This window comes from Aythya marila (assembly GCF_965140915.1).
Source record: "Aythya marila genome assembly, chromosome: 10".
In the NCBI taxonomy this organism is placed as follows: Eukaryota; Metazoa; Chordata; class Aves; order Anseriformes; family Anatidae; genus Aythya; species Aythya marila.
Window position 1 is genome coordinate 21,274,157 of NC_139051.1, and position 13,172 is coordinate 21,287,328.

At 32.2% G+C, this 13,172-nt stretch overlaps 1 protein-coding gene across 1 annotated transcript in view; it reads right to left on the minus strand.

The window, feature by feature from the left end:
- Nucleotides 1-507: 507 nt before the first annotated feature.
- The window catches only part of ERC2 (ELKS/RAB6-interacting/CAST family member 2), a gene marked incomplete at its 3' end in the record, with an annotated part of 410,931 nt that continues 398,266 nt past the window's right edge, over nt 508-13,172 (minus strand). Inside the window, exon 20 of the mRNA XM_082768536.1 lies at nt 508-534. Within this exon, the coding sequence (XP_082624662.1) occupies nt 508-534 (27 nt within the window). The remainder of the gene's footprint in view (nt 535-13,172) is intronic.

Sequence of the window (13,172 nt, forward strand, 5' to 3'; positions counted from 1 at the left end):
AAATATTTTAGCTTAATATTTTTTCCATGCATACTATAAACTACATTCCAGTAAAACTGTATCCATAATCTGTGTCAAATCTTCTTAAGTATCAACCTTTCATATTAATTCTGCAAAGATATTACAGTTTTCTTTCTACAGGATTTTTGAGATGATAGAGAAGTTTAATGCTAGTTTAAAGCAAATCTTATCTCCTGATCACAAGGAATTGTTACGAACAGAAACAAATACACTTTTTTTAAACTTTCAGACCTACCTACATCTTTATCCACAGTAGGGTATGATAAAAATCAAGCTTTAGACCATTGAACAGTCACACATAGTTCCTCATTGTTAATTGCATAGGTAAAAAACACTTTCACATGGTTCACAAACACACCTTTTAAGAAACATACAGCTCCATGCAGTTTAAAATAAAACAATACAAATTAGACTGCAATTCAAAAGATAGAAAAGAGAGTTTCTCACCCCTCAAAATAAAACTGGAACTTTGGTTTATAGGAACGGCTATGCCCATATACCCTCCTCATCATCCTGTGTGCCAGACATTAGGAGATGCACAGAGAAGATGTTAGCATTGGAATGAAAAAAGAAAAGGTTAGTTACTTTGGTGAATATAAAATACACCTTTCTTGCCTGTTAAAAACATGATTTTTTTTAATATAAGCCAGCAAAAGCAAATGAACAAGTTTGTGTTACCTACACAAAAATCTGCATCTATAGCAACCAAAAACCAACAATGCTGTAAATATTTTTCCCACCCAGTTAAAACAGTATGTAGGAAGTAGATTATAAGATTAAATATTAAAATATTAGTTTTTAATTGCATGAAATTCAAACCAACACTGGCAGCAGAAACAGATTAAAATTTATAAGTAAACAAAGAAGTAATTACTATAATCAAATTGTCTTACATTTTGTTAGGTTAAATGACAAAGATACTGCTGAAGAATCAGAAAAATCTGTTGTTAGTGAAGTAAACTTTTCTAATAAGCTATCAATTAAATCTATCTTTTAAGTGAATGTTAAACACTACACATTGTCAGATTCTGTCCTTTATTCCATTTTTGAATCATTAAGATCACTTATTTATTTGCAATTTTTATGTTAAATAACATTAATGGCAATACAAAAATCTTAACAATTTTATGGAATTGTTTTTTAAAAGGGATTATATTACTGTAGATATGCTCAAGGGGAGAAGAGCATTTTTTAAATTCATTATAAACTTGAAGTTAAAGAGAACAAAATGTAAAACTTGAACTAAATCAAGAGAATGAAATGTCCTTCACTGGGTATGTTTACTGAAGATTACACTTTTTATAATGATGCTTTATCTATGTACACACAGATGTCAATGCATATAACTATATAATTCTAGCGTGCCAAATTCTGATGCAATATCAAGCTTCTAGAACAGAGGTGCACAGCATGTGCACTCAGCAGCTCATAATCAAGTAAAACTTATCATTTTAGATATCCTCAGAAATCACTCATTAATATTTTAGAAACATAAAAAATGACATTCTGTAGTTTCAAAACTCTGAGAGCTAGCTGGTGTAACATACTGCTGGCACTTAATTAAATCTAAAAAGCAAATAAAATGAGTAGTAATTAATTATGATTGAAACAGACAGGAATTTTAGCTTGAAAATATACACTGCCAGTATCACTACTGTTCCTAGTCCATTCTTGGAATAAAAAAGAGCTCCCAGATGTCAACTGTTATTAAAAACCAGATGTTGAGATAGATGTCTTGCATATTGCTGAATTAAGTAAAGAAATCTGACAGTCCACTATAAACTTAGATATCATTTAACATGGAAGAAATGTGGGTTAATTTTTTACAGTTAACTTTGAACACATCTTAGTTATATGGTCTGCACACTACAACGCAAAGTAAAGCAAAGCAAAGTAAGCCCTGAATATTCTTACTTATTTTTGGAAAAAAAGGGACAGATTATGTTAAACTTCCAATGAGCTGGATTCTCCTCACTGAAAATATGAGTCCTTCCTCATGAATTCTGCAGGACTAACTGTTATTCAGACCTACTAATATTAATTGAATTAACTTTGAAGTTCACAGGGTTTTTTCCAGAGTAAAGGTTGAAGAAAGACTGAAGGATTTCTTTTCCACTGAGCAGTTTGATCCTATTTCACTAACAAAATGCATTAGGTTAATCTTTGGTGATACCTTTAAAAATAGCAGGAATCAACAAAAATGGGCAACTCAGTTAGAAGGGCTCATTTGGAAACATACCATGTTCATCTCTTTTGCTGTTTACTATATTACAATTCTTAAAATAGCCAAGTATTCATTTTCACTTCAGTTATCTGTGTGATCTCTCTTTTTGTCAGGGTTCTAGAAGAGTTGACAGATCAAGCCTTGTCAAATACTTTTAGAGTATTACATGAAATTACAGACTATATAGTTTGACATTGATCCTCACATACAATAAGGAATAAATTAAAAGCTAGAATGCAGTTAATGTTCATCAACATTATTTTATTGAGTACTGGTCCTGTCAAAATAACTTTCTACCTTCTTTAATTATGCAAAGAGTTTTTTTGATATTATTTTTTTTTTTTTAAATAATATGTTGAGATTTCTGTAAAGCATTTTATTATTTTCCCCAATATATTTTGTCAGTAAAATTAGCTCTGTGTAGAATGAGTGTTACTGGAGAAGGACAGGGACCCGCAGATACCTATTCTCATCCCAAATTTATTTATTTCAGAACCCCTGATCTGATACAGAAAAGCAGAAAGTTTTGTTTGTTTGTTTGTTTGTTTTTCTGCTAGAGAAAAGAAGAGACCTATAGTACATAAACTGGAAATGTGGTAAATATTTTTCAATAGCACATCAATTCTGGATCATGAAGCTTTTATATCAAGACTGAGATAATTCATAAAAGATATGATTAGCAGTATTCAAAATAATTCCCCACAAATTACAGATTTAATGATGAAATTATTGAATGGTCTGGACCAGATTATGATCATGACTCACTTCATCTTTAACATATAAAATTAACAAAAATCCTGTTCCATCCTTTTTTTCACACATCTGTTTTAGTGATAATTTCTGCACCCTGATCTTATTCTGTACACAAAGAGCTTATTACAAATTTTACAATTTTAATGATTCGTAAATTCATTTAAAAAAAAAACCACTGTGATCTGTTTTGACAGACAACCAAACAGAAAAAAAACACTCACTTGATTTAAAATTCTTAATACTAAAAGCAACCCAAGACCAATCTCAACATAGTGTCAGGTTTTAAAAACTTTTATCTACGTAACATTCTCTCTTGATTTATACCTACCCCTGAAAACTTGCTCTTACCTCATCTGCAATTTCACATCCTAATTATTTATAGATGACAAATAGCATTTTAAGACTTCCACTAGCCTATGTAGATGTCACCAACCTACCAACCCCATCAATAAAGTCTACCCTTTCATAACCTAACGCGTCATATTGTCTAGTTAATTATGTCACATATTGGTGCCATGTAATGCACTGACCTAAAAATACGTGATGCTTCATTATAGTTGAGGTAAAAAAAAAACAAAACTCCTACAGCTCCTACTCCTGTCAGCCTTCATTTTCATTAAAAAAAAAAAAAAAAAAAAAAAAAAGGATAAAGCAGAGCACCATAATTTCATGCTGTCACTTTTTTAATATAACAGAATGCACAAATATAAGATCTTCATGAAATATTAAACAAACTCTTTGATCGCTTACTATTGCCATTATGCAGAGGGGTTGTGCTCAAGCCTGCACCACTTCCTTCCAGTGCATCGGATGGAAGTTATAAGACTCAACTATCCTTGTCATTCTTCTGCCCGTTACAGTTTCAGGAGTGAATGTTTAATGGCATAAATCATTTTAGTGCTACAGACTTTACAGATTTTGCTGTACGGACAAACACAAGTACCTAAAGGCTCTGGATAAAAGTCACATAAGAAGTAAGATTGTAGACTGTTTTAATAAACAATCTATTATATCAAGAAGCTACGGTTTGGTACCTCAGCAGAAACAGATGATGTAGAAGAATAAAAAATTATTCACTGATGTTCTGAAACAAATTATATTCATTACCTATTTTTGCAGTCTTGACGCACTGTGAAGCAAAATAAAAGCTGCAGTTATGCCTTATCATTTATTAACATTGGATCAGAGGTTTCCAGCAGAATGCTTAGTCTTTCATATCAGTGTGTATCCTATAGAATCATTAATCTATGGCTATTTCAAACAATAAACTATGAACTATGATCAAGCATTTTTTGATTAATGTTTGTGTACATTAGCTGCTTTTTAAACTTGGATCTTTCATTGGTTTATAGGGTCAAGAATAGCAGCTCAATGTCAGAAACTGCAAAGCAAAATCTGAATTAAAGACATTCAAAAAGGGAAGAAAAGTCAAGAAACACCATTTGAATTGATAATTATTGTAAAATTATTATGAATTCAAAATATTTATGATATTGATTGCCTTGTATTTTTAGAACTGACATGCAAGCCTTTAATTTAGACTTAATTTAGACTCTCAAATACTATGAAAACCACTCCAAATGAACTATTTATAGATTATTTTGAACTATTTATGAACTATTTATAGATTATTAATTGTGATTGATTGTGATGATTTTGTGCATTCCTTTTGCTAGTCTTTTCTGTGTGCTACTTACCGTATTTGCTCAGCATCTTAAAAAGAAATATCTCCTGTCACTACATAGGATTTACTGTTCTTATCCAATTGCTACAAAAACATAAAATCAAAAATTCAACTGCCTTCAAAATCACAAGATGAGGAACTTAGAAAACAGTGTTTTGAAAACACTATACAAAGGTGTTGAGAGCTTGTATACAGATGTCTTTTCTTTTAATACAGAAGTGTAGCTCAACACAAGTTTTGCAGGTATCTTTCTCAGCCTTCAGTTCTTTATGGTTCCTCAGTTTCAGTAGTAAATTTGCCACACTGGCCTTTAGATAAAATGGGATACATTATACATCAGGTTAAAAACAAAGGATTACTGTAATTATCATCTACATGATAATTAGATCATGTAGCTAATTAGATCGTGTAGATAACAAATTGTAATATATCAGATACCAGAAATTATATTCCTATTCATAACTACTCTGCACATAGCATACCCTTTATTACCAGTGAATGCAAAATAGTTGCAAGAAGTTATATTTAGTGTTGTGTTGCAATAAAAACAGATCTACAGAGAAATACAACTGGTACTGAAAGTGGTATCTCTACAATATATGTATCTTGGGGGGGTATTCTGGATTAATTTTGCTCCAAGACTGAATTCCCATTAGCATTGAACTGTGGTGGGCGACCTCCTGAAATGCATCTTTCAGATAAACTTCTTCAAAAAGGAATTCATTGTGTCCACTCCAAAACTGCTTCTGGTTAAAAACCACAGTGCAGTAAGTAGGAATAATCAAGAGTTTTCTTCAAAATATGTAATCTTGATCATAACTAGAACTCTAATGTATACGTACTCCAAGACTGCAAAATTCTGTATTACTATGAGGCCCACTGGTATAAAATTTGGTTATCTGATGTGAAGAAGACAGTGAATTTTACTCAAGAAGCAGACGGAAAATACGTCAATGAAATTGAAGTACTGCACATCCCCTCACATTTATGGCATGCAAATATATTTATAAAATCAGTTATTTAAATAAATTTAAAAAAATCAAAAATCCTAATTTCCTTTTATACAAAAACTTTTGCAACACAGGCAACATTTAAAACTTTATGAGTTAAGCTTTGCTGGCTCTCTTCCCACAAACAGAAGACCCTTCCTGACAAGGCTCATCATTTTTCCCTTTCATATGCCAGCATGCTAAGAATTAATGTCTTAACTTGAGTTGAATAAATCCAGTGATAACCTGCTCATCTCTTGAACTAACTTTCTGATGATAGATTTATCCTACTCTTCTTATTATTTGTGGCTATTAATGGGTCATTAAGCATGTAACTGCTGGCTCTGGACTGTGAAACTGTCCTACTTACAGCAAACAATTACATTTCCAGATATTAATTTCCATTTGTTTTCCAGAATTTGATTTCCAGAAATTTGATTTCCAGAAATCTACCTGCTAAGTAATAATATTTCTTTCAATTCAAGAACTTACCCTAAAATCAGAATCTTTTAGAGCTTAGAAAGACTTTCATCTGCTACTCAATTTCTTGGAAACATACAGGAGCAATCACAGCTGAGGACTAATCTCATAAACTGTCCATATATGGAACAACTGACTACAGAAGAGTTTTATGCATGAATGATTTGAAGCAGTGAGCCTGAAAGTGGAAAGGAGAAAGTCTAACAGTGGATTCATTCAAATGAATGGGCAGAATTTTCGAAGCTCTGTATTTTATGTTTCATTCATATATTCAAACAGTTGAATAAATATTAAAAATTGCTTCAGTAATACGGATTTATGTCACAGGCCTGTTTTCAAACCTAACCATAACAGAAGTGGTCACAACTGCATCATCCTGGTCACTGGTGCATCATCTAGTTATGAAAATGACCATAAAGTCTATCTCACCATTTGTTCCAATTGTATATAGTTAAGTTACAGTCAAACATAAATACTGGTGATGAAGGTAGGCAGAAGGTGGTTTCTTTACAACACCCAGACTAGCATTAACATGAATAAGATGTTTCACCAGATACTGATACATTTTAAAGCTTTATCACTAGATGAAGCAGAAACTCAATGCTTCTTACAAGAAGTGGTCCATGAAATCAGATTTGCAATGCAAAAATTTATGGTCCCGTTTGTAGTGAAAGCCTGTGACATGTTATCTCACTTAAGTAACCAGTGCTAGATATGCAACTCTTGTTACCAAGTTACTGTCTCCCAGAAATGGATTTCTGGCTCTCTCATTTGGTGTAAAAAACCTATTTTAGATTATGATGGTGGCAGCTAATTTTTCTAGTAAAAAATATAAGATAAATGTAAACCTCTGTATAAGTGTTGTATATTCTAACATGCACATTCAGGGGAAGTGAGGGGGAGAAGTGTCTATAGCTAAACATGATCTCAAAAAATTCTTCCATATGTGGAAAAGACTGCAAAGTTAACATATAAATATATATGTATATATATATAAATATACATACTGAGCAGTATGTATACATTATATCACATTAAACTTCAAAACATAAAACAAATTAATTTCTGTAAGCAAAGGAGAGGTATAACTTTTCAATGTACAAAATCCACCTCCTGGAGGTATCATAGACAGCAAAACCTGCATTCTACTTGTTACTTTTAATACTAGTTTAGCTGGCCTCTTAGTCAAATTATGAATTTAATATAATTAAAAGGTATTAGAAAATTCATCTGGATACAATATAATTACAATTAAGAGGTAGAAAAAAAAAAAGTATTCATAAATATTACACATTTCTATTGGTTTTTATATAAATAACATAAGAAACTTTGAACATGAAGTTTGTAACTGTAAATGGTAATATACCAAACCTAAGGACTAGAGAAGCCCTGAAAGACAAATTCCAACTTGGAGCAGACTCTCAAATTTCAAGGCTCTTTCTTTTTCTCCATCACAGGTATGATGCAATCTACAAAGAAATTTATGTCTGAAACCACTCTCATTATCCTTAAAATCTGGGCTGCAAGTTTCTATGGAAAAACACTGATTTTCTTTTTAGGTTAAAGTAGATAGAAATACTTTGCTAGATATCAGAGGCAAAAATCTTGTATCTATTAGAATGACCATATGATAAGACTTATTGGTTCTGGGAAATTCTAAACAAAAACAACATCCTAATTAGAAGAAAAGCATTTTCCATTTAGGAACGTGTTTATAATAAACAATATAGCTATGATAACTGCATACAATTTAATAGGAGAACTGACTTTTAAAGTGTGACCAGGATATAAATAGGATTTTATTGCATTCACTTCAACATGTCTCAACACTCTGTGATGTGAATCACAAGTTTTTTGTTCCAGAGGGAGAATATGCATAGCAAAGATGAAAAATTAGAGGAAATACTTAAAAATGTGAGAGTATTTATGTGACTAATTTGCACAGTACTTCTTAGATCTGTAAGTAGCAATTAATTCAGCACAATGCTAGTTATTTACAGTGGATATGCCTGGGATTGTTTATACTGAATGTACCAAGAAGCAAACCTTGCCCTGCCCAGATTCCTAAATTAAATAAATCCATGTGACTCCAATGAGCTTAGTGCAGGCTCAGCACTGTACTAATACAATTGTGTGCTTCCTTGAAGCTTGAGGCACCAGCAGAACAAGCTCATGTACGTTTAGTGAACAGACAAGAGCAAGCCCACACCTGCCCAAATACAAGGTATAAACATACAGAATAAAGAAACACAGAATATTAAACAAAATCTGGGTCAGGGAAGGAGCCAATAATTCTGATTTACTGCATTAAACAGCTATATCATATCACTTCTTTTATACACTATAACACTGGTACTTTAGGGTTTTCCCCTTAGTTTTGTTTCTTTTCCAAACAACTGAAAGACAAAGTTTTAATGTTGCAGAAATGTCCCTAGGATGACATTTCAGTTTTCCATACACACTGATCTTCTGCTGAGATTGGACTTTCTATTCATGGTCTAAGGAAATGTGAAGAATTTCACAGTTTTCAAATAATCATGGTCATTTGAATAAGCAAAAATAACCTAAATAACCTTTCTTTGTTGTTCTGTTTGCTCACCTTCTAAAGTTGTGGGCTTTGTGTTTTGTTCTGTTTTTGTTTTAAAGACAAATCCTTTTCAATATTCCTGGGGCCTATTCAGGAGTCTTAAGGTTGGCAACATTCCAGTATTGCCACAGAATATAAGGCATTGTGTTAATAGCCAGGTCTGCCAAAATAAACAAAGTAGCATGTACTCTTTTTCTTTAAAATTATATATGGATCAATACAGTGATTTGCCAATCAGGATCCAGACACTAAAATAACAATCATTGTTCAACTGTCCTATGGCTCTGATTTCAAAGTCATCCACCTCAAACAGAAACTCATCTGAATTGTAGTGTTTTTCACATTTTTTCTTTCAGCAACTTCAAGAATGTTTAGCAGTTCCAGCTGATGAGCTGTTTCCAAGATCAGTCACCAATTTACAAATCAATAAACACTGTCTAACAGCACAAGGTCTTCTAAAACTTGCAAAAAGAAGTGGTATACTACTATTTTATAACAGTTATACTGTTAAGTTTCATGCATCACTGCATTCAATTTCTTTTTTCAAATTAACAAGAAAAGATTTTTAAAACTATGTGGATTTAATACTAAGGCAGATATCAGATAGACAGTTCTTTAAAAACAAGTTGACTTCCTTACTGGAGAATGTTATTAACAGAAACTTCATGGATACACACTGTTGCATCACTGTCTTAGTGAGGAGGACTTTTCCTTTTGATAAAAGGATAGTTCAGAAACCTTGAACAATATTTTTTGGCCTCTTTGCTGAGATTTCAGAAAAACAGAATAATAGAAATTATGATTGTGAGTTTGTAATTATCTACTTCTAACCACCACTGCCTTGTATAAGTGCCGTCAAAAATGGATTAAAAAGATGTAAAAGGACAGGCTACATGCATACACCACCACATGACATTCCATCTTCAATTACAGCTTTTAAGAACAGGGCCAACTTTCTGGAAAACAGAGAGATCTTACAGTTTTATAGCACAGCTTATGATATTGATACTTTCTCAAAATCTAAATCCTTTTTATGACAATATCATCTGTCATCATAAAATAAATTTGTAGCCTTGGTGATCATGAAGTGAAGCATACAACTTTGACTCAACAACAGCTTTGGAATTCATGAAATGAGAAACACCTTGCATTTTATGTCTCTCAAAATCTCCAGTTCTTTAAGCAGTAAGAAGATTTGATAGTTCATATAGTCATCAGGATTGGCAATGAAGTCCTAAAGTATGAAAATTCTTTGGATGTCTTACCTTCAGTCTTCCACTGTGTGGACACAGAATCAAATTCTTCATATGTCCTCTCAAATATATAACTTCATAGTAAGAATACTGTCAAACTAACTGAAGTATAGCCTAGAAACATAAATGTCCCAGCTTACCTACATAACTTCTTCTAATTCCCTTTTTTATAGAGAGATCCTGTTTTTAATTTAAATAATTAAGTACATTTTGTACCACGTAGTCCACAAACAGCAACTTGAACTCAGGACCTTTTAACCACGCAGAAGAGATGTCATGAATCTTAACAATAAAGACCTGGGTGATAGCAAAAGAATGCTGTTTTTTTATGTGGAGACCATTCTAGAGCTGGAGATCTGTCATACGTGACAATAATTTAAAGAATGTTTCAGAGATACCAAGAAATGTAAAATGCCAAGGGAAATTAATAGTAAGTGAATATGAGTGACTGTGGTTTATCAGCCTCCAAGTCAGAATACTATACAAATTTGGAAGGGCAGAAAGTAGTCTGAGATTACAAAACCAAAAGGGAATGAGATGTCTCAATTTGACCAGGCTTGTGGTTTCTGAGACAGCATTCTCTATTTGTTACAATTCTGAAAGTAAAAGACAAGACAAAAGGAGTGCAGTACAGAAAGGCACCTTTAGTAGTAAATAATATTGTGCCTATTTCTATCAACTTTATTCAGTAACATCACTTCGCTTCAAGAGCATGTTTACTTGTGTGATACAGACAGGCACTTCCTCCACAATATTTTCAATACAAGGAGGAAAACTGAAGGATGACATTGGCAAAAGGGGCCCAGGGAAAAAGTTATTGAGGAAAAAGGGTAAGCTTTTAGAAGTGAGAAGTAAAGAGAGCTGGGAAGTTAAACAGTAAGCTTTGTGATGTCGTCTAGGCTATTGGGCAGGATGGTTTCTAAATCTAGAAGTTCAAATTTATCTAGATATGCTTTTTGTCTGTTCCAGATGCAAAAATACAGATTACATTACTGTAATGCACTCTACAACATGCTACATATTGCAACCCCTTGAAAACTGAAGCTAGCACAGAATGTTTATTAAATTAAGCTCATATTCTTGCTAAGAACACTACACCCACACTCCAGGATATCCGCTGACTGCCAAAATATTTTCAGGTGAAATTTAAGAAAGTTTGCCAACTCTCAAACCCAAACTGAAGAGAATAAATTTAAATTTGTAGTGCGAAACTGCAAAATTTTATTTTTTTTACTGTTTCTTACATTTTTAGTTGTGTTTTTTTTTTTTTTTTTTTTTTTAATCCTTTTTAAAAGACTGGTAAAATGGTTAAAATTGCAGTGTTACTGATATAGCAGCACTCACTTCATGGAAATTTGTTTATATCAAGTAAAAATCAGATGTACCAACATAACAAGGGAACACATTGTGAGTCCCTGTAACGTGACTATATGTATGGGCAGAGGAGAGTTAGAATCATCCTACTGCTTATAAAGTTTTCATATCTTCCCCAGACTTAAGGTCCAGAGGCAAAATAGATTTCCAACTTATATCTCTCTCTAAACAGCATTGTGAAAAAAGAGGGGATAGAGGCAAGAAGTGGTTGAAAACCTGGTTTTGTTCCCTAGCAGCAGACAGAAGACATAAAAATCGCATAAAAAGAGAAAAAGCTTGTTACATCTATTATATCTGAAAACAGTGCACAACCAATTCCTTCAAGAGAATTTGGAGACCCTATTTCTAATTCTAGAACTATGATGCTGCATGATGCCCACAGATGAATATGAAATTGAATAACAATTATAATGAAAACATGATCATAAAAACAAAATATCAATAGCTGAACCAAATAGCACACACAAAAAGTATTCCTTTTTCCAGTAGGTTATATATATATTATTTATAGATATTTATTTTTATATTTTATTTTTATATATTTATTTTTTATTTATAAATAATTTTCTTCCAAGAGACTGCTGATGCACCACCCTCTTTAAAGGGGGTACAGAGTCACAGCGCTTTACATCAGTAAGTGCAAAACATCTTCTTCTTCCTTAAAAGTATGTATTAAAATACACACGCACATACTTTTACCACCACATCTCATAGCATACAAGTATTTCTTTACATCAGTGTAGAACGCTAAGTTAGAAAATCCAATATTATTCACAGAAATGGGAAATATTTCAACATTAACCTTGCATGTTCAACTGCCTCTTCCTTCTCTGGGATTTCTGAGAAAACTTTCAAAAACCTTCCCTAACATGCACAAAATTAAATAGCATTTATGTTACAACACCACATCATTTTTTCCTTACAAAATAAAAAATGTCCTGTGATCATTTGCAAGTTTATTATTTTCCCAATTTGCTCTGTGGTTTCACACCATCAGCAGTGGGTTGGACCACAGTCACCAAAAACCACATATCTAGAATCTGCGTTTAATACACTATTGAATGGAAAATACAGGTTTGTGTGGCACATGGCAATCAAATTGCTGTTAAAAAAAAAAAAAAGTGCTGTATGGAATGCTAAATAATACAACACAGTAAATAATAATAATAACAACAATAATTATTATTATCGTTATATTTATTGTTATTAAATTATTGTTATATATTGTTATTTAATTATATAATAATAATAATAATTATTATTATTATAATTATAATTATAATTATAGACTAACTTCATTATAATTATTATTATAGAAAAACATAAGCTAAAGCAATTACTTGAGATCACTCATTTTTATACTTTGCTGTTCTCAGAAAGACTATGCAGCCAGGATTTTGCTATGAAACTTGTATTTGTTTGCCTTACAATTAAATATTTGCTAGGTTAATCCACTGTTCACAGTCTGGAAAATTAATAATGGCAGTACTTCAGGAGAACATCTCATCCAAGCTCATTGCACCCATACAAGAATAAGTAAAGCTGTTATCATGTGCAACAGATATTTGTCTAACCCGTTCCTCAAAATTTTCAAGAAAGTAGTTTCTATTACATCCACATTAAAGAACGTTCATGTTTCTTTCAATTTACAGATTTGTTACACACATAGTTAAAAAGATGTGTTGTTTTGTTTTGGTTTTTTTTTGTTTTGTTTGTTTTTTAAATGGCTAACCTAGTTATTCTTGGTAAGAATTAAATTTACCACTCCTAGTCTTTCTACAGTGGGCACTGGAACACAATCGATCAT